The 27,500-nt window shown below is 39.0% G+C and overlaps 1 protein-coding gene across 10 annotated transcripts in view; it reads left to right on the top strand.

Moving 5' to 3' along the window:
• Nucleotides 1–27,500, top strand: part of mag (myelin associated glycoprotein) — an 88,209-nt gene that overhangs the window by 20,164 nt on the left and 40,545 nt on the right. For all 10 annotated transcript variants that reach the window (XM_061881886.1, XM_061881887.1, XM_061881888.1 and 7 more), the window contains one exon: nt 15,646–15,756. In XM_061881886.1, the coding sequence (XP_061737870.1) occupies nt 15,738–15,756 (19 nt within the window). In that variant the 5' untranslated portion in view covers nt 15,646–15,737. The remainder of the gene's footprint in view (nt 1–15,645; nt 15,757–27,500) is intronic.

Below are 27,500 nucleotides of genomic sequence, written 5' to 3'. Positions count from 1 at the left end.
AACATATGTTGTCATCCAAGCAACGTTATCATGGACGCCCCTGCTTATTTCAGCAAGACAATGCCAAGCCACGTGTTACAACAGGGTGGCTTCGTAGTAAAAGAGTGCGGGTACTTTCCTGGCCCGCCTGAAGTCCAGACCTATCTCCCATCGAAAATGTGTGGCACATTACGAAGCGTAAAATAGGACAGCGGAGAACCCGGACTGTTGAACGACTGAAGCTCTACATAAAACAAGAATGGGAAAGAATTCCACTTTCAAAGCTTCAACAATTAGTTTTCCTCAGTCCCCAAATGTTTATTGAGTGTTGTCAAAAGAAAAGGTGATGTAACACGGTGGTGAACATGCCCTTTCCCAACTACTTTGGCACGTGTTGCAGCCAGGAAATTTTAAGTTAATTATTATTTGCAAAAAAAAAAAAAAGTTTGAGTTTGAACATCAAATATCTTGTCTTTGTAGTGCATTCAACTGAATATGGGTTGAAAAGGATTTGCAAATCATTGTATTCCGTTTATATTTACATCTAACGCAATTTCCCAAGTTGTATGGAAACGGGGTTTGTATAATATTCCATGTGTACTAGTATAATATTCCATAGGTTCTAGTATATTTCATGTGTACTAGTATATTATTCCATGTTTACTAGTATAATATTCCATGTGTACTTGTATAATATTCCATGTGTACTAGTATAATACTCCATAAGTACTAATATAATATTTCATGTTTATTAGTATAATTTTTTTCGTCTGTACTATTATCATATTTTGTATTTACTAGTATACTATTCTATATGTATGTACTAGTATATTCTGTAAGTACTACTATAATATTTCATAAGTACTGGTATAACATTTTGTATTTACTGGAATACTATTATACATGTATGTACTAGTATAATATTCCATGTGTACCCGTATAATATTCCATAAGTACTAATATATTTCATGTTTACTACTATAATTTTCCGTGTGTAGTAGTATAATATTCTGTATTTACTAGTATACTATTGTATATTTATGTACTAGTATAATATTCCAGGTTAACTAGTTTAATTTTCCATGAGTACTAGTATAATATTCCATGTGTTCTAATATTCCATGTTTAATAGTATAATATTCCATGGGTACTAATATAATATGTCATGTTTACATTATAGTTTTCCTTGTGTACTTGTATAATATTTTGTATTTACTGGAATGCTTTTGTACATGTATTTACTAGTATAATATTCCATGTATACTAGTATATTATTCCATGTGTCGTAGTGTAATATTCCATTAGTACTAATATACTATTTTATGTTTACCAGTATCATTTTCCATGTGTACTAGTATAATATTTCATCTGTACTAGTATAATTTTCCATGTGTTCTAGTATAGTATTCCATAAGTACTTGTGTAATACTTCCTGTTTACTAGTATAATTTTCCGTGTGTACTAGTATAATAGTCTATATTTACTGTTATACTAGTGTATATATGTATATACTAGTATAATATACCATGTGTACTAGTATATTTTATGTTTACTCGTGTAGTTTTTCAATGTGTACTAGTATAATATTCCATGTGTACCCGTATAATATTCCATAAGTACTAATATATTTCCTGTTTACTACTATAATTTTCCGTGTGTAGTAGTATAATATTCTGTATTTACTAGTATACTATTGTATATTTATGTACTAGTATAATATTCCAGGTGTACTAGTTTAATTTTCCATGAGTACTAGTATAATATTTCATCGGTACTAGTATAGTATTTCATGTTTACTAGTATAATTTTCCATGTGTACTTGTATAATATTCCATGTGTACTAATATTCCATGTTTAATAGTATAATATTCCATAGGTACTAATATAATATTTCATGTTTACATTATAGTTTTCCTTGTGTACTTGTATAATAATTTCTATTTACTGGAATGCTTTTGTACATGTATTTACTAGTATAATATTCCATGTATACTAGTATATTATTCCATGTGTCGTAGTGTAATATTCCATTAGTACTAATATACTATTTTATGTTTACCAGTATCATTTTCCCTGTGTACTAGTATAATATTTCATCTGTACTAGTATAATTTTCCATGTGTTCTAGTATAGTATTCCATAAGTACTTGTGTAATACTTCCTGTTTACTAGTATAATTTTCCGTGTGTACTAGTATAATAGGCTATATTTACTGGTATACTAGTGTATATATGTATATAGTAGTATAATATACCATGTGTACTAGTATAATATTCCATCAGTACTAGTATATTTTATGTTTACTTGTGTAGTTTTTCCACGCGTACTAGTATAATATTCCATTACTACAAGTATAATATTTAATGTGTACTAGTATAATATTCCATTTGTACTATTATTCCATGTGTACTTGTGTAATATTCCACCACGTGTACTAATATTCCAAGTGTACGAGTGTGCGTGGGTGCATGTGTCTAGTGTGTGTTTACGTTTGTGTGCGTGTGTGTTTACGTGTTGTTGTATTTCTACCCTTCTTGAGACATCAGCAAGGAAAAGTAGCGTCCATATGAGGAGGTGTGAACAAGTTAGGTCCCAATAATGAAAACCTTTGCATCTAATAGAGAGCCAAATAATAGAGTCTGTGAACATTGCTCCAAAGTCAGGATTTTTTGTTGATTTCATGTGCATACAAAAGTAAACATTGACAGGTGCAAAGGCAGCAATATATGATAAAAAAGGACTTCCCAAGTTAGGACATAAATCATGGTCCCAGTACGGAAAAGCATTGCATCTAATAGAGAGCCAAATAATAGAGTCTGTGAACATTGCTCCAAAGTCAGGATTTTTGGTTGATTTCATGTGCATACAAAAGTAAACATTGACAGGTGCAAAGGCAGCAATATATGATAAAAAAGGACTTCCCAAGTTAGGACATAAATCATGGTCCCAATACGGAAAAGCATTGCATCTAATAGAGAGCCAAATAATAATGTCTGTGAACATTGCTCCAAAGTCTGGATTTTTTGTTGATTTCATGTGCATACAAAAGTAAACATTGACAGGTGCAAAGACAGCGATATATGATAAAGAAGGACTTCCCAAGTTAGGACATAAATCATGGTCCCAATACGGAAAAGCATTGCATCTAATAGAGAGCTAAATAACAGAGTCTGTGAACATTGCTCCAAAGTCAGGATTTTTTGTTGATTTCATGTGCATACAAAAGTAAACATTGACAGGTGCAAAGGCAGCAATATATGATAAAAAAGGACTTCCCAAGTTAGGACATAAATCATGGTCCCAATACGGAAAAGCATTGCATCTAATAGAGAACCAAATAATAATGTCTGTGAACATTGCTCCAAAGTCTGGATTTTGTGTTGATTTCATGTGCATACAAAAGTAAACATTGACAGGTTCAAAGGCAGCAATATATGATAAAGAAGGACTTCCCAAGTTAGGACATAAATCGTGGTCCCAATACGGAAAAGCATTGCAAATAATAGAGTCTGTGAACATTGCTCCAAAGTCAGGATTTTTTGTTGATTTCACGTGCATACAAAAGTAAACATTGACAGGTGCAAAGGCAGCAATGTATGATAAAAAAGGACTTCCCAAGTTAGGACATAAATTATGGTCCCAATACGGAAAAGCATTGCATCTAATAGAGAGCCAAATAATAATGTCTGTGAACATTGCTCCAAAGTCAGATTTTTTTGTTGATTTCATGTGCATACAAAAGTAAACATTGACAGGTGCAAAGGCAGCGATATATGATAAAAAAAGGACTTCCCAAGTTAGGACATAAATCATGGTCCCAATTCGGAAAAGCATTGCATCTAATAGAGAGCTAAATAACAGAGTCTGTGAACATTGCTCCAAAGTCAGGATTTTTTGTTGATTTAATGTGCATACCAAAGTAAACATTAAAAGGTGCAAAGGCAGCAATATATGATAAAAAAGGACTTCCCAAGTTAGGACATAAATCATGGTCCCAATACGGAAAACCATTGCTTCTAATAGAGAGCCAAAAAATAGAGTCTGTGAACATTGCTCCAAAGTCAGATTTTTTTGTTGATTTCATGTGCATACAAAAGTAAACATTGACAGTTGCGAAGGCAGCGATATATGATAAAAAAAGGACTTCCCAAGTTAGGACATAAATCAAGGTCCCAATACGGAAAAGCATTGCATCTAATAGAGAGCCAAATAATAGAGTCTGTGAACATTGCTCCAAAGTCAGGATTTTTTGTTGATTTCATGTGCATACAAAAGTAAACATTGACAGGTGCAAAGGCAGCAATATATGATAAAAAAGGACTTCCCAAGTTAGGACATAAATCATGGTCCCAATACAGAAAACCATTGCATCTAATAGAGGATGTGTCATTAGCACCCCTAGTGGTCAAATATATCACAGTTAGGGTAGTCCCAAAAAGGAGGGATTTTATTTTCAAATAGACTGTGTGTCGCTTTTAAAGGTGCTCCCCCTCTGGCTAACATATGTCATAACAAGTGTGTATAAGACATTTAAGTAAATAAAAAATATATTTAAATTTTTTTTATATAGACACATAGTGTAATAATGTGAAGTAAATCATGAAGATTAAAGAACAACTACAAACAAACAAAAAATAATTTTTTTTACTAAACGCAATGTATATACAGTGGGGCAAAAAAGTATTTAGTCAGCCACCGATTGTGCAAGTTCTCCCACTTAAAATGATGACAGAGGTCTGTAATTTTCATCATAGGTACACTTCAACTGTGAGAGACAGAATGTGAAAAAAAAATATCCAGGAATTCACATTGTAGGATTTTTAAATAATTTATTTGTAAATTATGGAGGAAAATAAGTATTTGGTGAACCATTCAAAGCTCTCACTGATGGAAAGAGGTTTTGGCTCAAAATCTCACGATACATGGCCCCATTCATTCTTTCCTTAACACGGATCAATCGTCCTGTCCCCTTAGCAGGAAAACAGCCCCAAAGCATGATGTTTCCACCCCCATGCTTCACAGTAGGTGTGGTGTTCTTGGGATGCAACTCAGTATTCTTCTTCCTCCAAACACGACCAGTTGAGTTTATACCAAAAAGTTATATTTCGGTTTCATCTGACCACATGACATTCTCCCAATCCTCTGCTGTATCATCCATGTATCCATTTTGGTATGAACTCAACTTGTCGTGTTTGGAGGAAGAAGAATACTGAGTTGCATCCCAAGAACACCACACCTACTGTGAAGCATGGGGGTGGAAACATCATGCTTTGGGGCTGTTTTTCCGCTAAGGGGACAGGACGACTGATCCGTGTTAAGGAAAGAATGAATGGGGCCATGCATCGTGAGATTTTGAGCCATCAGAGAGAGCTTTGAATGGTTGACCAAATACTTATTTTCCACCATCATTTACAAAAAAAATCTTTAAAATTCCTACAATGTCAATTCCTGGATTTTTTTTTCACATTCTGTCTCTCACAGTTGAAGTGTACCTATGATGAATATTACAGACCTCTGTCATCATTTTAAAATACTTTTTTTGCCCCACTGTATACATTATCAATGTTGTAAATACACATATTTATAAATCGATAAAGGGTGGTCCTAAAGAGGTAGACATTTTTCGGGGGTCTCAAGAAGGTAAGAAGTACGAGAACGTGTGTGTGCGTGTGTGTGCGTGCGTGTGCGTGCGTGTGTGTGTGTGTGTGTGTGTGTGTGCGTGTGTGTGTGTGTGTGTGTGTGTGTGTGTGTGTGTGTGTGTGTGTGTGTGTGTGTGTGTATAGAAGGGCGCCGTGGAGTGGTCAGGCTTTAAAGACCATCTGCTCCTCAGAGTGTTTTTTTTGGGGGGGGGTTTCATGCGTCAGAGTGGCGACTGTGAGCACGCGTGTTCCTGTGGGAGCGGGTCCGCTCACAACGAGCAGGCCACAAAGTCCTCATTGACATGTGAACCCCCGCCCCCCCCCCCCCTTTTTTTTTTAAAGACCCTTCACAATGTCAATGTTCTTCTTGGCTCCTCTTCTTCTTCTGTCTGAGCGTGAGTGAAGACAAAGGAGCGCCAGGAAGAGGAGGCTCACATAGCTGGCGGCCCACGGGGATGCGTGTCCGTTGTTAAGGATCCATTGTTGACACAATGGCGGCATTCATAGCGGCATATAGCAGCATATCATAGCAACACATCTTCAGCCTTTGTTTGGCTTGGTTTCAACCGCGACGCCCCCTAGGGTTTGTGTTCTGCACGGTGGCCCCTACGGCGCAGATATTCACCTTTGTCATATTTTGGGATCTTACGACCTTATTCCTAATGATTCTATTTTTTGTCCTCAAAATTCTACAAACAATACCCCATAATGAAAATTTGAAAACATTTTTAATTAATTTTTTTATTTAGTTTTATTAATCAATCCAACAAAGCAATACACAACAACACCGTAATAATGCAATTCATAGCAATAGTTTTTATTCATGGCTGGTTGTATCCTCTGCTTTCATGTCTTTAGTGAAGTGAAGTGAATTATATTTATATAGCGCTTTTCTCAAGTGACTCAAAGCGCTTTACATAGTGAAACCCGATATCTACGTTACATTTAAACCAGTGTGGGTGGCACTGGGAGCAGGTGGGTTAAGTGTATTGCCCAAGGACACAACGGCAGTGACTAGGATGGCGGAAGCGGGAATCGAACCTGCAACCCTCAAGTTGCTGGCACGGCCGCTCTACCAACCGAGCTATGCCGCCCCAGGCTTTAATGTCCTTTGTCTTCTTTGATGTTTGATGTTTGCCTCTTACACACATGTGAGAGGGATGTGTACTATGGCTAGTGAAGTGAAGTGAATTATATTTATATAGCGCTTTTCTCTAGTGACTCAAAGCGCTTTACATAGTGAAACCCAATATCTAAGTTACATTTAAACCAGTTTGGGTGTTTTTTTCCCCTTGGCCTCAGTCTGGACCCCCTCTCCAGGGCCCAGGCTTAGACCGATTTTTTAATCATATTTCATTTTATTTTAATCTTCTATTTTTTTCTCCCATTCCCCCCCACTTGTTTACCTGTATCTCACCTTTTTTGTAAGGGGCGCTGGAAGCCGGCAGACCCGTCAGCGATCCTGTTCTGTCTCCCTGTAACGTTTGTCTGATCTTGAATGGGATTGTGCTGAAAATTTTAATTTTCCTGAAGGAACTCTCCTGAAGGAATAAATAAACTATGGCTCTAGAGCCAGATGTGGCTCTTTTGATGACTACGTATGGCTCTCAGATAATTATATTTATATAGCGCTTTTCTCTAGTGACTCAAAGCTTACAAAGTGACACCCAATATCTAAGTACCATTGAAACCAGTGTGGGTGGAACTGGGGGCAGGTGTGTAAAGTGTCTTGCCCAAGGACACAACGGCAGTGACTAGGATGGCGGAAGCGGGAATCGAACCTGGAACCCTCAGGTTGCTAGCACGGCCACTCTACCAACCGAGCTATGCCGCCCCAGGCTTTAATGTCCTTTGTCTTCTTTGATGTTTGATGTTTGCCTCTTACACACATGTGAGAGGGATGTGTACTATGGCTATGAGTTGTTGTTGTTTTTTTTTCCCCCTTGGCCTCAGTCTGGACCCCCTCTCCAGGGCCCAGGCTTGGACCGATTTTTTAATTATCCATCCATCCATTTTCTACCGCTTATTCCCTTTTGGGGTTGCGGGGGGCGCTGGCGCCTATCTCAGCTACAATCAGGCAGAAGGTGGGGTACACCCTGGACAAGTCGCCACCTCATCGCAGGGCCAACACAGATAGACAGACAACATTCACACTCACATTCACACACTAGGGCCAATTATATTTCATTTTATTTTAATCTTCAATTTTTTTCTCCCATTCCCCCCCCCCCCCCACTTGTTTACCTGTATCTCACCTTTTTTGTAAGGGGCGCTGGCGCCGTACAAATACCTTTAACACTGTTACAAATATGCGCCACACTGTGAACCCACACCAAACAAGAATGACAAACACATATCGGGTGAACATCCGCACCATAACACAACAGAACAAATACCCAGAACCCCTTGCAGCACTAACTCTTCCTGGAAACTTCCAGCTAACTGACCAATAATTAACGTTTTATTCATGCATTTTCTCTTGCTACTTCAAGGCTTGAATGTTTTGTTCAGTCATTATTGTTATTTTACTTTCAAATTTATTATTAGCCTGTGGAGAAAAATTTATATTTACCTCAGAACATTGAAAATAGAGAAAAAGGCATTACATTTTTATTTAAATTTTATTTGATATGCAATTGATATTTTTTTAATTATTATTATTATTATTATTTGAAACTGGATTTTGCATGTCACTAAAGTTATAAAAGCCTTGCTTGTTAAATATTTAATGCGAAACTTGTTTGGGTCCCTATTAAAAGGTTAATTTGTTCAACCTTGGCCCGCGGCTTTGTTCCGTTTAAAATGTTGGCCCACTCTGTATTTGAGTTTGACACCCCTGCCTTAGAAAGTACTAACTTTGGCCTCAGTTCTGCACTCTTTCACACATTTATTTTATTATTAATGGTGTCACGAAGTACCATCCTGGAGGGAGAATGAAAGAGGAAGTTAACTTTCAGTTTCGATACGTGTCAAGACATGGCAACCTCGGTGGACAAAATCATGATAGAGAGAATGCTTCGTCCTTTAGATACTTCAGCCCATTCTCCGTTCTAAAACTCCCTAAAAAACTTTTCAAGTAAAATGTGTATTGGACCAACTCAGGCAGTTTTCTTTTTTTTTTTTAACAAGGTTCCTGAGCTGAAGATGACTCATTTGACTAACAGTAGTGAGTTGTTGTTTTTTATAGCATTGAATGATGAAATGTAGTCAGATTGCATTCATGCTTCTCCCGGAAAAAAGAAATTATATCGCGCCCACTCTCCATCATGACTATAAATGATACCATTTGCCTATAAAACTGTTATAAGTATGCCTCTGCAGATCATTATTAACATTGAATACACACAAACAGGTACTAATTGTTTTTTCTTAGTAGGTCCCTTTTAATTTTAATTTACAACAAAAAATAACTATAAACATTTAATTTTCAGGCCGAGATTTAAAGTGCATCCATTTTCGTGACATAAATACAAAAAAGTATTCAAGCTGCAGACATTTGGTGACCGACTTGAACTATTAGATACTAAACTTGTGTCGAAATAAACTCAATAAATATTAATACATTGAATTAATCAGCAACGGTAATTCAGGAACATAATTATATAAAAGACTTTAAAATACTGGACAAATATGAATACAATACTTTGTTGCGCTACAATGAGCACCTTTTGTAGTGTAAATTTTTTTTAAAGCATGATACTGATAAAGCTTGTTCCCCGGGCATATTCATACACACTTTCATGGACATATTCATGGAAACATTCATGTACTTATTCATGGGCATTAATAGACATATTCAAGGACATATTCATTCATGAAATTATGTATGGACATTTTCATGGACATATTCATAGACATCCAAGGACATAATCATGGACATATTCATGGAAATATTTTTAAACATATTCATGGATATATCAGACATTAATAGACAAATTCATCAACATAATCATGGACAATAATAGATATATTCATGGCCATAATCATGGACATTTTTAGACACATTCAAGGACATATTCATTCATTAAATTATGTATGGACATTTTCATGGACATATTCATAGACATCCAAGGACATAATCATGGACATATTCATGGAAAATAATACATTTATTCATGGCCATAATCAAGGACATTTTTGGACATATTCATAGACAAATTAATGGGCATTAATGGACATATTATTGACATTAATGGACATATTTATACACATATTCATGGACATATTCAAAGACCAATTAATGGACATATTCAATGACATCAATGGAGATACTAATGGACGACAATAGACATATTCATGGAAATATTTTTAAACATATTCATGGATATATCAGACATTAATAGACAAATTAATCAACATAATCATGGACAATACTAGATATATTCATGGCCATAATCATGGACATTTTTAGACACATTCAAGGACATATTCATTCATTAAATTATGTACGGACATTTTCATGGACATATTCATAGACATCCAAGGACATAATCATGGACATATTCATGGAAAATAATACATTTATTCGTGGCCATAATCATGGACATTTTTGGACATATTCATAGACAAATTAATGGGCATTAATGGACATATTATTGACATTAATGGACATATTTATACACATATTCATGTGTATAAATATTCAAAGACCAATTAATGGACATATTCAATGACATCAATGGAGATACTAATGGACAACAATAGACATATTCATGGAAATATTTTTAAACATATTCATGGATATATCATTGGACATTATCATTGACATTAATAGACAAATTCATTAACATAATAATGGACAATAATAGATATATTCATGGCCATAATCATGGACATTTTTAGACACATTCAAGGACATATTCATTCATTAAATATGTACGGACATTTTCATGGACATATTCATAGACATCCAAGGACATAATCATGGAAAATAATACATTTATTCATGGCCATAATCATGGACATTTTTGGACATATTCATAGACAAATTAATGGGCATTAATGGACATATTATTGACATTAATGGACATATTTATACACATATTCAAAGACCAATTAATGGACATATTCAATGACATCAATGGAGATACTAATGGACAACAATAGACATATTCCTGGAAATATTTTTAAACATATTCATGGATATATCATTGGACATTATCATTGACATTAATAGACAAATTCATTAACATAATCATGGACAATAATAGATATATTCATGGACATTTTTAGACACCTTCATTGACAGATTTAAAGACAAATTAAAGCTGCAAGCAGCGTTGGTCGGGTCCGCCTTTGGCTGCTGCCCCCGCGACCCAAACCCGGATAAGCGTTAGAAAATGCATGGATAGTACCTACTATTATTACAGGGTATTGTGTGTAGAATTTTTGAGGACAAAAAAATAATTAATTCCATTTCACATTGTCATTGTCTACTGTTAGTCCTAAGTGTCCCAATACTTTTGCCTAGTGTTAGTCCTAAGAGTTCCAATACTTTTGTCCAGTGTTAGTCCTAAGTGTCCCAATACTTTTGTCCAGTGTTAGTCCCAAGTGTCCCAATACTTTTGCCCAGTGGTAGTCCTAAGTGTCCCAATACTTTTGTCCAGTGGTAGTCCTAAGTGTCCCAATACTTTTGTCTAGTGTACCTACCTTCTCTGCATTGTGTGGGCACGCTAGTGCTTCCTGCTTTTAAGCAGCCATCTTGAGACAACAGCAGCGCAGTGGTTCTTTGAATGGTCATAAAATCAAAACGGTAGCAGTAAACAAAACTCATTCGATAACTTTTAATCAGAAAGGTTCAAACTCTCTCCTGTGCGAGTTTGAAGCCCAAACGACAAACACTCTCAGAGGAGATAATGTTTGAAGAAAGGTGATGGGTTTTTACAAAACTTTTGTTTTGAAGGGGTAATTGCCAACTTCCCGTTGATTTTTGTTGAAGGATGTCAACTATTAAAATGTAGGTCTAAGTGAGACCTACATAGAGGTTTTTGTTTCATGTCTTTCCGACATTCCTACCGGAAGTTACAAGCAGTTTTGTCTGTTTTCTTCCTAGGAGCAGTTTTTTTCTGTGTTTTATTAAAAAAATTGCGCTAGAGCGCAATATTGAGTTTTGGGGGTTTGGTTTTTGTAGTAGATTGCAATTATTGCCAGTCCTGAAGATTGTGCCAAATTTGGTGAGTTTTGAAGCATTTTAAGGGGGTCAAATTGCAGCGCAAAGAGGCAAAAACAGCATTTTTCGCGAAAATTTTGCTTTGAAGGGATTTTTGCAAAATTTTTGTTGTTTTTTGCCCTAGAAGGTAAAATTATGAAATCTAGGTCTAAGTCAGCCCTATATAGAGGTTTTTGTTTCATGTCTGTACGACATTGCTAACGGAAGTTACAAGCAGTCTGTTTTTTTTTTTCCTAGGGGGCGCTAGAGCGCATTTTTAATTTTTGGGGTTTGTTTTTTTTATTAGATGGCAATTTTCGCCAGTTCAGATGAGTTTGTGAAATTTGGTGAGTCTTGAAGAATGTTCAGGGGGTCAATTTATAGTTCAAAGAGGCGTCGGAATAATCATAATAAAACGCTACAGTTTCAATAGGGTCCTTTGGCCCATTGATACTTCCTGTCCCAAAGGACCCTAATTAATGGACATATTCATGGGCAACAAGAGACATAATCATGGCAATATTTGTAAACATATTCATGTGAATATTCATGGATATATTATTGGACATATTCATTGACATTATTGGACATATTCATTATAAAAGCTTTTTTAAACAAATCTACTACTTTGCTTGCATGTCAGCAGACTGGAGTAGATCCTGCTGAAATCCTATGTATTGAATGAATACAGAACCGTTTTGAATCGGAAAAATATCATTTTTGAATCGAGAATCGCGTTTAATCGAAAAAAATCGATATACAATCGAATCGCGACCCCAAGAATCGATATTGAATCGAATCATGGGACACCCAAAGATTCGCAGCCCTAATATTTATGTACATATTCATGGACAAATAATGGATATATATGTATGGACATTAATGACATACTGTATTAATGTACATAGTCATGGACATATTCATGGACAAATTGACTGACATATTTATTGATATATTCATTGACTTATTTATGAATACATTGATTGACATATTCATGGACATTAATGGACATATTCATGGACAAATTGATTGACATATTTATGTATATATTCATGGACAAATAATGGATATATATGTATGGACATTAATGACATACTGTATTAATGTACAAAGTCATGGACATTAGTGGACGTATTCATGGATAAATTGATTGACATATTTATTGATATATCCGTGGACATTCATCGACATTCATGGGAATTAATGACGTATTCATGGACAAATTGATTGACATATTCATTGATATATTCATGGACATTAATGACATATCATTGACATATTCATGGACATTAATGATGTATTTATGGATAAATTGATAGACATAATGATTGACATATTCATGGACATTAATGGACATTTTCATGGACAAATTGATTGACATTTTTATTTTTATATTCATGGACTTATTCATGAATACATTGATTGACATATTCATGGACAGTGATGTATTCATGGACAAATTGATTGACATTTTCATGGACATATTCATGGGCATTAATGACGTATTCATGGACAAATTGATTGACACTTATTGATATATTCATGGACATTAATGACATTATATTGATATATTCATGGACATTAATGACATTATATTGACATTTTCATGGACATATTCATGGACATTAATGACGTATTTATGGATAAATTGATAGACATAATGATCGACATAGTCATGGACATTAATGGACATATTCATGGACAAATGTATTGATATATTTATGAATATATTCATGTTCATATTCATGGACATATAATGGATATATATGTATGGACATTGATGACATACTTTATTAATGTACATATTCATGGACATTAATGGACACATTCATGCACAAATTGATTGACATATTTATTGATATATTCATGGACTTATTCATGAATACATTGATTGACATATTCATGGACATTAATGATGTATTCATGGACAAATTGATTGACATACATGTATTTATTGATATAGTCATGGACTTTAATGATGTATTCGTGGACAAATTGATTGACATACATGTGTTTATTGATATATTCATGGACATTAATGATGTATTTATGGACAACTTGATTGACATACTTTTTGATATATTCATGGACATTAATGACATTATATTGACATTTTCATGGACATTAATGACGTATTTACGGATAAATTGATAGACATAATGTTTGACATATTCATTGACATTAATGGACATATTCATGGACAAATTGATTGACATATTTATGAATATATTCATGTACATATTTATGGACAAAAAATGGATATATATGTATGGACATTGATGACATACTGTATTAATGTACATATTCATGGTAAAATTCATTGACATATTTATTGATGAATTCATGGACATTCATCGACATTCATGGACATATTCAGTGATTGACATATTCATGGACATTAATGACGTATTCATGGACAAATTGATTGACATATATATGAATATATTTATGTACATATTCATGGGCAAATAATGGATATATGTATGGACATTAATGACATACTGTATTAATGTACATATTCATGGGCATTAATTGACATATTCATGCACAAATTGATTGACATATTTATGTATATATTCATGGACTTATTCATGAAAACATTGATTGACATATTCATGGACATTAATGACGTATTCATGGACAAATTGATTGACATATTTATTCATATATTAATGAACATTAATGACATATCATTGACATAGTTTTGGACATTAATGGACATATTCATGGACAAATTGATTGACATATATATTAATAGGCGTGGCGCAGTGGGAGAGTGGCCGTGCGCAACCCGAGGGGCCCTGGTTCAAATCCCACCAAGTACCAACCTCGTCACGTCCGGTGTGTCCTGAGCAAGACACTTCACCCTTGCTCCTGATGGGTGCTGGTTGGCGCCTTGCATGGCAGCTCTCTCCATCAGTGTGTGAATGTGTGTGTGAATGGGTAAATGTGGAAGTAGTGTCAAAGCGCTTTGAGTACCTTGAAGGTAGAAAAGCGCTATACAAGTACAACCCATTTATTTATTTATTTAATATATTCATGCACATATTCATGGACAAATAATGGATATATGTATGGACATTAATAACATACTGTATTAATGTACATAGTCATTGACATTAATGGACATATTCATGGACAAATTGATTGACATATTTATTGATATATTCTTGGACATTAATGACATCATTGACATATTCATGGGCATTATGGACAAATAATGGACATATTCATGGCCAAATTGATTGACATATTTATTTATATATTCATGGACTTATTCATGAATACATTGATTGACATATTCATGGACATTAATGATGTATTCATGGACAAATTGATAGACATATTCATGGACAACTAATGGATTTATATGTATGGACATTGATGAAATACTGTATTAATGTACATAGTCATGGACAAATTGATTGACATATTTATTGATATATTCATGGACATTCATGGACATATTCATGGATACATTGATTGACATATTGATGGACATTAATGGTATATTGACATTTTCATGGACATCTTTATAGACATTAATGACGTATTCATGGATAAATTGATAGACATAATGATTGCCATATTCCTTGACATTAATTGACATTTTCAAAAAAGATCAACTACTTTTATTGAAACATTATTTCCGGGCTTTTGTGGACCAAATAAATTGATGTGGCGGACCAGATGTGGCCCCCGAGCCTGGGGTTTGACACCAATGTTTTACGCCAACTCACATGACGTCTTTGTGGCGAGGTTTTTACACCAATGAATGTTTGTTAAGCTAATGCTAAAATGTTAATATGACAAACAATAAGCTTCGTACTCTGGTCCGTATGTTGCCATGACGACCACTACCTGTCCTCTCTCCTGCAGGACCCAAACACCCGGAGCGTGTCAGAAGAAGAAAGGACTTGAAGGCGGGCGAGCGAGTGAGCGAGGAGCAGGACTCTGGTGCCGAGGCTGGAATGAGGCAAGCGTGCACACGTAAGTAGTGACTTGTCAATGAGGCCATTATGAGACGGGCGCCGGCGTCCACGTCCCCCGGCTGGACGCGCTCGGCCTTCTCGGCCTTTTGTCCCGCTTGACGCACACATCGCTGCCATCAGTGTGGTCACAACGATGACATGGAGGTTTACGTCAGGACTGTTTGACTCACAACTTAGAACAACACATAGAGGATCTTTGACACTTGGCCCTCAAAACACACTAGTTCTCCTGATATATAGAGGATCTTTGACACTTGGCCCTCAAAACACCCTATCTCTCCTGTATATAGAGGATCTTTGACACTTGACCCCCAAAACACCCTAGTTCTCCTGTTATATAGAGGATCTTTGACACTTGGCCCTCAAAACACCCTATCTCTCCTGTATATAGAGGATCTTTGACACTTGGCCCCCAAAACACACTAGTTCTCCTGTTATATAGAGGATCTTTGACACTTGACCCCCAAAACACCCTAGTTCTCCTATTATATAGAGGATCTTTGACACTTGGCCCTCAAAACACCCTATCTCTCCTGTATATAGAGGATCTTTGACACTTAGCCCCCAAAACACACTAGTTCTCCTGTTATATAGAGGATCTTTGACACTTGACCCCCAAAACACCCTAGTTCTCCTGTTATATAGAGGATCTTTGACACTTGGCCCCCAAAACACCCTAGTTCTCCTGTTATTTAGAGGATCTTTGACTCTTGGCCCCCAAAACACCCTAGTTCTCCTGTTATATAGAGGATCTTTGACACTTGGCCCTCAAAACACCCTATCTCTCCTGTTATATAGAGGATCTTTGACACTTGGCCCCCAAAACACACTAGTTCTCCTGTTATATAGAGGATCTTTGACACTTGACCCCCAAAACACCCTAGTTCTCCTGTTATATAGAGGATCTTTGACACTTGACCCCCAAAACACCCTAGTTCTCCTGTTATATAGAGGATCTTTGACACTTAGCCCTCAAAACACCCTATCTCTCCTGTATATAGAGGATCTTTGACACTTGACCCCCAAAACACCCTAGTTCTCCTGTTATATAGAGGATCTTTGACACTTGGCCCTCAAAACACCCTATCTCTCCTGTATATAGAGGATCTTTGACACTTGGCCCCCAAAACACACTAGTTCTCCTGTTATATAGAGGATCTTTGACACTTGACCCCCAAAACACCCTAGTCCCCTGTTATATAGAGGATCTTTGACACTTGGCCCTCAAAACACCCTATCTCTCCTGTATATAGAGGATCTTTGACACTTAACCCCCAAAACACCCTAGTTCTCCTGTTATATAGAGGATCTTTGACACTTGACCCCCAAAACACCCTAGTTCTCCTGTTATATAGAGGATCTTTGACACTTGGCCCCCAAAACACCCTATCTCTCCTGTTATATAGAGGATCTTTGACACTTGGCCCCCAAAACACCCTAGTTCTCCTGATATATAGAGGATCTTTGACACTTGGCCCTCAAAACAACCTATCTATCCTGTTATATAGAGGATCTTTGACACTTGGCCCCCAAAACACCCTAGTTCTCCTGTCATATAGAGGATCTTTGACACTTGGCCCTCAAAACACCCTAGTTCTCCTGTTATATAGAGGATCCTTGACACTTAACCCCCAAAACACCCTAGTTCTCCTGTTATATAGAGGATCCTTGACACTTGGCCCTCAAAACACCCTAGTTCTCCTGTTATATAGAGGATCTTTAGGGACGGCGTGGCGCAGTGGGAGAGTGGCCGTGCGCAACCCGAGGGTCACTGGTTCAAATCCCACCTAGAACCAACCTCGTCACGTCCGTTGTGTCCTGAGCAAGACACTTCACCCTTGCTCCTGATGGGTGCTGGTTGGCGCCTTGCATGGCAGCTCCCTCCATCAGTGTGTGAATGTGTGTGTGAATGGGTAAATGTGGAAGTAGTGTCAAAGCGCTTTGAGTACCTTGAAGGTAGAAAAGCGCTATACAAGTACAACCCATTTATTTATCATTTATCTTTGACACTTAACCCCCAATACACCCTAGTTCTCCTGTTATATAGAGGATCTTTGACACTTGGCCCCCAAAACACCCTAGTTCTCCTGTTATATAGAGGATCTTTGACACTTGGCCCTCAAAACAACCTATCTATCCTGTTATATAGAGGATCTTTGACACTTGGCCCCCAAAACACCCTAGTTCTCCTGTTATATAGAGGATCTTTGACACTTGGCCCTCAAAACACCCTATCTCTCCTGTTATATAGAGGATCTTTGACACTTGGCCCCCAAAACACACTAGTTCTCCTGTTATACAGAGGATCTTTGACACTTGGCCCCCAAAACACCCTAGTTCTCCTGTTATATAGAGGATCTTTGACACTTGGCCCCCAAAACCCCCTAGTTCTCCTGTTATATAGAGGATCTTTGACACTTGGCCCTCAAAACACCCTAGTTCTCCTGTTATATAGAGGATCTTTGACACTTGGCCCCCAAAACACCCTAGTTCTCCTGTTATATAGAGGATCCTTGACGCTTGGCCACCAAAACACCCTAGTTCTCCTGTTATATAGAGGATCTTTGACACTTGGCCCCCAAAACACCCTAGTTCTCCTGTTATATAGAGGATCTTTGACACTTGGCCCCCAAAACACCCTAGTTCTCCTGTTATATAGAGGATCTTTGACACTTGGCCCTCAAAACACCCTATCTCTCCTGTTATATAGAGGATCTTTGACACTTGTCCCCCTAAACACACTAGTTCTCCTGTTATATAGAGGATCTTTGACACTTGGCCCCCAAAACACCCTGGTTCTCCTGTCATATAGAGGATCTTTGACACTTGGCCCTCAAAACAACCTATCTATCCTGTTATATAGAGGATCTTTGACACTTGGCCCCCAAAACACCCTAGTTCTCCTGTAATATAGAGGATCTTTGACACTTGGCCCTCAAAACACCCTATCTCTCCTGTTATATAGAGGATCTTTGACACTTGGCCCCCAAAACACCCTAGTTCTCCTGTTATATAGAGGATCTTTGACACTTGGCCCCCAAAACACCCTAGTTCTCCTGTTATATAGAGGATCTTTGACACTTGGCCCCCAAAACACCCTAGTTCTCCTGTTATATAGAGGATCTTTGACACTTGGCCCTCAAAACACCCTAGTTGTCCTGTTATATAGAGGATCTTTGACACTTGGCCCCCAAAACACCCTGGTTCTCCTGTTATATAGAGGATCTTTGACACTTGGCCCCCAAAACACCCTGGTTCTCCTGTTATATAGAGGATCTTTGACACTTGGCCCCCAAAACACCCTAGTTCTCCTGTCATATAGAGGATCTTTGACACTTGGCCCCCAAAACACCCTAGTTCTCCTGTCATATAGAGGATCTTTGACACTTGGCCCCCAAAACACCCTAGTTCTCCTGTTATATAGAGGATCTTTGACACTTGGCCCTCAAAACACCCTATCTCTCCTGTATATAGAGGATCTTTGACACTTGGCCCTCAAAACACCCTATCTCTCCTGTTATATAGAGGATCTTTGACACTTGACCCCCAAAACACCCTAGTTCTCCTGTAATATAGAGGATCTTTGACACTTGACCCTCAAAACACCCTAGTTCTCCTGTTATATAGAGGATCCTTGACACTTGGCCCCCAAAACACCCTAGTTCTCCTGTTATATAGAGGATCCTTGACACTTGGCCCCCAAAACACCCTAGTTCTCCTGTTATATAGAGGATCTTTGACACTTAACCCCCAAAACACCCTAGTTCTCCTATTATATAGAGGACCCTTGACACTTGGCCCTCAACACACCCTGTCTCTCCTGTTATATAGAGGATCTTTGACACTTGGCCCTCAAAGCACCCTAGTTCTCCTGTTATTTAGAGGATCTTTGACACTTGGCCCCCAAAACACCCTAGTTCTCCTGTCATATAGAGGATCTTTGACTCTTGGCCCCCAAAACACCCTAGTTCTCCTGTTATATAGAGGATCCTTGACACTTGGCCCCCAAAACACCCTAGTTCTCCTGTCATATAGAGGATATTTGACACTTGACCCTCAAAACACCCTAGTTCTCCTGTTATATAGAGGATCCTTGACACTTGGCCCCCAAAACACCCTAGTTCTCCTGTTATATAGAGGATCTTTGACACTTGGCCCTCAACACACCCTGTCTCTCCTGTTATATAGAGGATCTTTGACACTTGGCCCTCAAAGCACCCTAGTTCTCCTGTTATATAGAGGATCTTTGACATTTGACCCTCAAAACACTCTAGTTCTCCTGTTATATAGAGGATCTTTGACACTTAACCCCCAAAACACCCTAGTTCTCCTGTTATATAGAGGATCTTTGACACTTGGCCCCCTAAACACCCTAGTTCTCCTGTCATATATAGGATCTTTGACACTTGGCCCCCAAAACACCCTAGTTCTCCTGTCATATAGAGGATCTTTGACACTTGGCCCCCAAAACACCCAAGTTCTCCTGTTATATAGAGGATCTTTGACACTTGGCCCCCAAAACACCCTAGTTCTCCTGTTATATAGAGGATCTTTGACACTTGGCCCTCAAAACACCCTAGTTCTCCTGTTATATAGAGGATCTTTGACACTTGGCCCCCAAAACACCCTATCTCTCCTGTTATATAGAGGATCCTTGACACTTGGCCCTCAACACACCCTGTCTCTCCTGTTATATAGAGGATCTTTGACACTTGAACCCCAAAACACCTTAGTTCTCCTATTATATAGAGGATCTTTGAGACTTGACCCTCTTAACACCCTAGTTCTCCTGTTATTTAGAGGATCTTTGACTCTTGGCCCCCAAAACACCCTAGTTCTCCTGTTATATAGAGGATCCTTGACACTTGGCCCCCAAAACACCCTAGTTCTCCTGTTATATAGAGGATCTTTGACACTTGGCCCCCAAAACACCCTAGTTCTCCTGTCATATAGAGGATCTTTGACACTTGGCCCCCAAAACACCGTAGTTCTCCTGTCATATAGAGGATCTTTGACACTTGAACCCCAAAACACCCTAGTTCTCCTGTTATATAGAGGATCTTTGAGACTTGACCCTCTTAACACCCTAGTTCTCCTGTTATATAGAGGATCTTTGACACTTGACCCTCTTAACACCCTAGTTCTCCTGTTATTTAGAGGATCTTTGACTCTTGGCCCCCAAAACACCCTAGTTCTCCTGTTATATAGAGGATCTTTGACACTTGAACCCCAAAACACCCTAGTTCTCCTGTTATATAGAGGATCTTTGACACTTGACCCTCTTAACACCCTAGTTCTCCTGTTATATAGAGGATCTTTGACACTTGACCCTCTTAACACCCTAGTTCTCCTGTTATTTAGAGGATCTTTGACTCTTGGCCCCCAAAACACCCTAGTTCTCCTGTTATATAGAGGATCTTTGACACTTGTCCCCCTAAACACACTAGTTCTCCTGTTATATAGAGGATCTTTGACACTTGGCCCCCAAAACACCCTAGTTCTCCTGTTATATAGAAGATCTTTGACACTTGGCCCTCAAAACAACCTATCTATCCTGTTATATAGAGGATCTTTGACACTTGGCCCCCAAAACACCCTAGTTCTCCTGTTATATAGAGGATCTTTGACACTTGTTCCTCAAAACACCCTATCTCTCCTGTTATATAGAGGATCTTTGACACTTGGCCCCCAAAACACCCTAGTTCTCCTGTTATATCGAGGATCTTTGACACTTGGCCCCCAAAACACCCTAGTTCTCCTGTTATATAGAGGATCTTTGACACTTGGCCCCCAAAACACCCTAGTTCTCCTGTTATATAGAGGATCTTTGACACTTGGCCCTCAAAACACCCTAGTTGTCCTGTTATATAGAGGATCTTTGACACTTGGCCCCCAAAACACCCTAGTTCTCCTGTTATATAGAGGATCTTTGACGCTTGGCCCCCAAAACACCCTAGTTCTCCTGTTATATAGAGGATCTTTGACACTTGACCCTCTTAACACCCTAGTTCTCCTGTTATTTAGAGGATCTTTGACTCTTGGCCCCCAAAACACCCTAGTTCTCCTGTTATATAGAGGATCTTTGACACTTGAACCCCAAAACACCCTAGTTCTCCTGTTATATAGAGGATCTTTGACACTTGACCCTCTTAACACCCTAGTTCTCCTGTTATATAGAGGATCTTTGACACTTGACCCTCTTAACACCCTAGTTCTCCTGTTATTTAGAGGATCTTTGACTCTTGGCCCCCAAAACACCCTAGTTCTCCTGTTATATAGAGGATCTTTGACACTTGTCCCCCTAAACACACTAGTTCTCCTGTTATATAGAGGATCTTTGACACTTGGCCCCCAAAACACCCTAGTTCTCCTGTTATATAGAAGATCTTTGACACTTGGCCCTCAAAACAACCTATCTATCCTGTTATATAGAGGATCTTTGACACTTGGCCCCCAAAACACCCTAGTTCTCCTGTTATATAGAGGATCTTTGACACTTGTTCCTCAAAACACCCTATCTCTCCTGTTATATAGAGGATCTTTGACACTTGGCCCCCAAAACACCCTAGTTCTCCTGTTATATCGAGGATCTTTGACACTTGGCCCCCAAAACACCCTAGTTCTCCTGTTATATAGAGGATCTTTGACACTTGGCCCCCAAAACACCCTAGTTCTCCTGTTATATAGAGGATCTTTGACACTTGGCCCTCAAAACACCCTAGTTGTCCTGTTATATAGAGGATCTTTGACACTTGGCCCCCAAAACACCCTAGTTCTCCTGTTATATAGAGGATCTTTGACGCTTGGCCCCCAAAACACCCTAGTTCTCCTGTTATATAGAGGATCTTTGACACTTGGCCCCCAAAACACCCTGGTTCTCCTGTTATATAGAGGATCTTTGACACTTGGCCCCCAAAACACCCTAGTTCTCCTGTTATATAGAGGATCTTTGACACTTGGCCCCCAAAACACCCTAGTTCTCCTGTCATATAGAGGATCTTTGACACTTGGCCCCCAAAACACCCTAGTTCTCCTGTCATATAGAGGATCTTTGACACTTGGCCCCCAAAACACCCTAGTTCTCCTGTTATATAGAGGATCTTTGACACTTGACCCCCAAAACACCCTAGTTCTCCTGTTATATAGAGGATCTTTGACACTTGACCCTCAAAACACCCTAGTTCTCCTGTCATATAGAGGATCCCTGACACTTGGCCCCCAAAACACCCTAGTTCTCCTGTTATATAGAGGATCCTTGACACTTGGCCCCCAAAACACCCTAGTTCTCCTGTTATATAGAGGATCCTTGACACTTGGCCCCCAAAACACCCTAGTTCTCCTGTTATATAGAGGATCCTTGACACTTGGCCCCCAAAACACCCTAGTTCTCCTGTTATATAGAGGATCTTTGACACTTGGCCCCCAAAACACCCTGGTTCTCCTGTCATATAGAGGATCTTTGACACTTGGCCCCCAAAACACCCTAGTTCTCCTGTCATATAGAGGATCTTTGACACTTGAAACCCAAAACACCCTAGTTCTCCTGTTATATAGATGATCTTTGAGACTTGACCCTCTTAACACCCTAGTTCTCCTGTTATATAGAGGATCTTTGACACTTGACCCTCTTAACACCCTAGTTCTCCTTTTATTTAGAGGATCTTTGACTCTTGGCCCCCAAAACACCCTAGTTCTCCTGTTATATAGAGGATCTTTGACACTTGACCCTCAAAACACTCTAGTTCTCCTGTTATATAGAGGATCTTTGACACTTAACCCCCAAAACACCCTAGTTCTCCTGTTATATAGAGGATCTTTGACACTTGGCCCCCTAAACACCCTAGTTCTCCTGTCATATATAGGATCTTTGACACTTGGCCCCCAAAACACCCTAGTTCTCCTGTCATATAGAGGATCTTTGACACTTGGCCCCCAAAACACCCAAGTTCTCCTGTTATATAGAGGATCTTTGACACTTGGCCCCCAAAACACCCTAGTTCTCCTGTTATATGGAGGATCTTTGACACTTGGCCCTCAAAACACCCTAGTTCTCCTGTTATATAGAGGATCTTTGACACTTGGCCCCCAAAACACCCTATCTCTCCTGTTATATAGAGGATCCTTGACACTTGGCCCTCAACACACCCTGTCTCTCCTGTTATATAGAGGATCTTTGACACTTGAACCCCAAAACACCCTAGTTCTCCTGTTATATAGAGGATCTTTGAGACTTGACCCTCTTAACACCCTAGTTCTCCTGTTATTTAGAGGATCTTTGACTCTTGGCCCCCAAAACACCCTAGTTCTCCTGTTATATAGAGGATCTTTGACACTTGGCCCCCAAAACACCCTAGTTCTCCTGTCATATAGAGGATCTTTGACACTTGGCCCCCAAAACACCGTAGTTCTCCTGTCATATAGAGGATCTTTGACACTTGAACCCCAAAACACCCTAGTTCTCCTGTTATATAGAGGATCCTTGACACTTGGCCCCCAAAACACCCTAGTTCTCCTGTTATATAGAGGATCTTTGACACTTGGCCCCCAAAACACCCTAGTTCTCCTGTCATATAGAGGATCTTTGACACTTGGCCCCCAAAACACCGTAGTTCTCCTGTCATATAGAGGATCTTTGACACTTGAACCCCAAAACACCCTAGTTCTCCTGTTATATAGAGGATCTTTGAGACTTGACCCTCTTAACACCCTAGTTCTCCTGTTATATAGAGGATCTTTGACACTTGACCCTCTTAACACCCTAGTTCTCCTGTTATTTAGAGGATCTTTGACTCTTGGCCCCCAAAACACCCTAGTTCTCCTGTTATATAGAGGATCTTTGACACTTGAACCCCAAAACACCCTAGTTGTCCTGTTATATAGAGGATCTTTGACACTTGACCCTCTTAACACCCTAGTTCTCCTGTTATATAGAGGATCTTTGACTCTTGGCCCCCAAAACACCCTAGTTCTCCTGTTATATAGAGGATCTTTGACACTTGTCCCCCTAAACACACTAGTTCTCCTGTTATATAGAGGATCTTTGACACTTGGCCCCCAAAACACCCTAGTTCTCCTGTTATATAGAGGATCTTTGACACTTGTTCCTCAAAACACCCTATCTCTCCTGTTATATAGAGGATCTTTGACACTTGGCCCCCAAAACACCCTAGTTCTCCTGTTATATAGAGGATCTTTGACACTTGGCCCCCAAAACACCCTAGTTCTCCTGTTATATAGAGGATCTTTGACACTTGGCCCCCAAAACACCCTAGTTCTCCTGTTATATAGAGGATCTTTGACACTTGGCCCTCAAAACACCCTAGTTGTCCTGTTATATAGAGGATCTTTGACACTTGGCCCCCAAAACACCCTAGTTCTCCTGTTATATAGAGGATCTTTGACGCTTGGCCCCCAAAACACCCTAGTTCTCCTGTTATATAGAGGATCTTTGACACTTGGCCCCCAAAACACCCTGGTTCTCCTGTTATATAGAGGATCTTTGACACTTGGCCCCCAAAACACCCTAGTTCTCCTGTTATATAGAGGATCTTTGACACTTGGCCCCCAAAACACCCTAGTTCTCCTGTCATATAGAGGATCTTTGACACTTGGCCCCCAAAACACCCTAGTTCTCCTGTCATATAGAGGATCTTTGACACTTGGCCCCCAAAACACCCTAGTTCTCCTGTTATATAGAGGATCTTTGACACTTGACCCCCAAAACACCCTAGTTCTCCTGTTATATAGAGGATCTTTGACACTTGACCCTCAAAACACCCTAGTTCTCCTGTCATATAGAGGATCCCTGACACTTGGCCCCCAAAACACCCTAGTTCTCCTGTTATATAGAGGATCCTTGACACTTGGCCCCAAAACACCCTAGTTCTCCTGTTATATAGAGGATCCTTGACACTTGGCCCCCAAAACACCCTAGTTCTCCTGTTATATAGAGGATCCTTGACACTTGGCCCCCAAAACACCCTAGTTCTCCTGTTATATAGAGGATCTTTGACACTTGGCCCCCAAAACACCCTGGTTCTCCTGTTATATAGAGGATCTTTGACACTTGGCCCCCAAAACACCCTAGTTCTCCTGTCATATAGAGGATCTTTGACACTTGAAACCCAAAACACCCTAGTTCTCCTGTTATATAGAGGATCTTTGAGACTTGACCCTCTTAACACCCTAGTTCTCCTGTTATATAGAGGATCTTTGACACTTGACCCTCTTAACACCCTAGTTCTCCTTTTATTTAGAGGATCTTTGACTCTTGGCCCCCAAAACACCCTAGTTCTCCTGTTATATAGAGGATCTTTGACACTTGAACCCCAAAACACCCTAGTTCTCCTGTTATATAGAGGATCTTTGACACTTGACCCTCTTAACACCCTAGTTCTCCTGTTATATAGAGGATCTTTGACACTTGACCCTCTTAACACCCTAGTTCTCCTGTTATATAGAGGATCTTTGACACTTGGCCCCCAAAACACCCTAGTTCTCCTGTTATATAGAGGATCTTTGACTCTTGGCCCCCAAAACACCCTAGTTCTCCTGTTATATAGAGGATCTTTGACACTTGAACCCCAAAACACCCTAGTTCTCCTGTTATATAGAGGATCTTTGACACTTGACCCTCTTAACACCCTAGTTCTCCTGTTATATAGAGGATCTTTGACACTTGACCCTCTTAACACCCTAGTTCTCCTGTTATTTAGAGGATCTTTGACTCTTGGCCCCCAAAACACCCTAGTTCTCCTGTTATATAGAGGATCCTTGACACTTGACCCTCTTAACACCCTAGTTCTCCTGTTATATAGAGGGTCTTTGACACTTGGCCCCCAAAACACCCTAGTTCTCCTGTTATATAGAGGATCTTTGACTCTTGGCCCCCAAAACACCCTAGTTCTCCTGTTATATAGAGGATCTTTGACACTTGAACCCCAAAACACCCTAGTTCTCCTGTTATATAGAGGATCTTTGACACTTGACCCTCTTAACACCCTAGTTCTCCTGTTATATAGAGGATCTTTGACACTTGACCCTCTTAACACCCTAGTTCTCCTGTTATTTAGAGGATCTTTGACTCTTGGCCCCCAAAACACCCTAGTTCTCCTGTTATATAGAGGATCCTTGACACTTGGCCCCCAAAACACCCTAGTTCTCCTGTTATATAGAGGATCTTTGACACTTGAACCCCAAAACACCCTAGTTCTCCTGTTATATAGAGGATCTTTGACACTTGGCCCTCAAAACACCCTAGTTCTCCTGTTATATAGAGGATCCTTGACACTTGGCCCCCAAAACACCCTAGTTCTCCTGTTATATAGAGGATCCTTGACACTTGGCCCCCAAAACACCCTAGTTCTCCTGTTATATAGAGGATCCTTGACACTTGGCCCCCAAAACACCCTAGTTCTCCTGTTATATAGAGGATCCTTGACACTTGGCCCCCAAAACACCCAAGTTCTCCTGTTATATAGAGGATCTTTGACACTTGGCCCCCAAAACACCCTAGTTCTCCTGTCATATAGAGGATCTTTGACACTTGGCCCCCAAAACACCCTAGTTCTCCTGTCATATAGAGGATCTTTGACACTTGAAACCCAAAACACCCTAGTTCTCCTGTTATATAGAGGATCTTTGAGACTTGACCCTCTTAACACCCTAGTTCTCCTGTTATATAGAGGATCTTTGACACTTGACCCTCTTAACACCCTAGTTCTCCTTTTATTTAGAGGATCT

The sequence above is a fragment of the Nerophis ophidion genome, linkage group LG21 (genome assembly GCF_033978795.1).
Source record: "Nerophis ophidion isolate RoL-2023_Sa linkage group LG21, RoL_Noph_v1.0, whole genome shotgun sequence".
NCBI lineage: Eukaryota > Metazoa > Chordata > Actinopteri > Syngnathiformes > Syngnathidae > Nerophis > Nerophis ophidion.
Note: the sequence above shows the minus strand (reverse complement) of the source record. Positions and strands in the feature narration are given on the sequence as shown.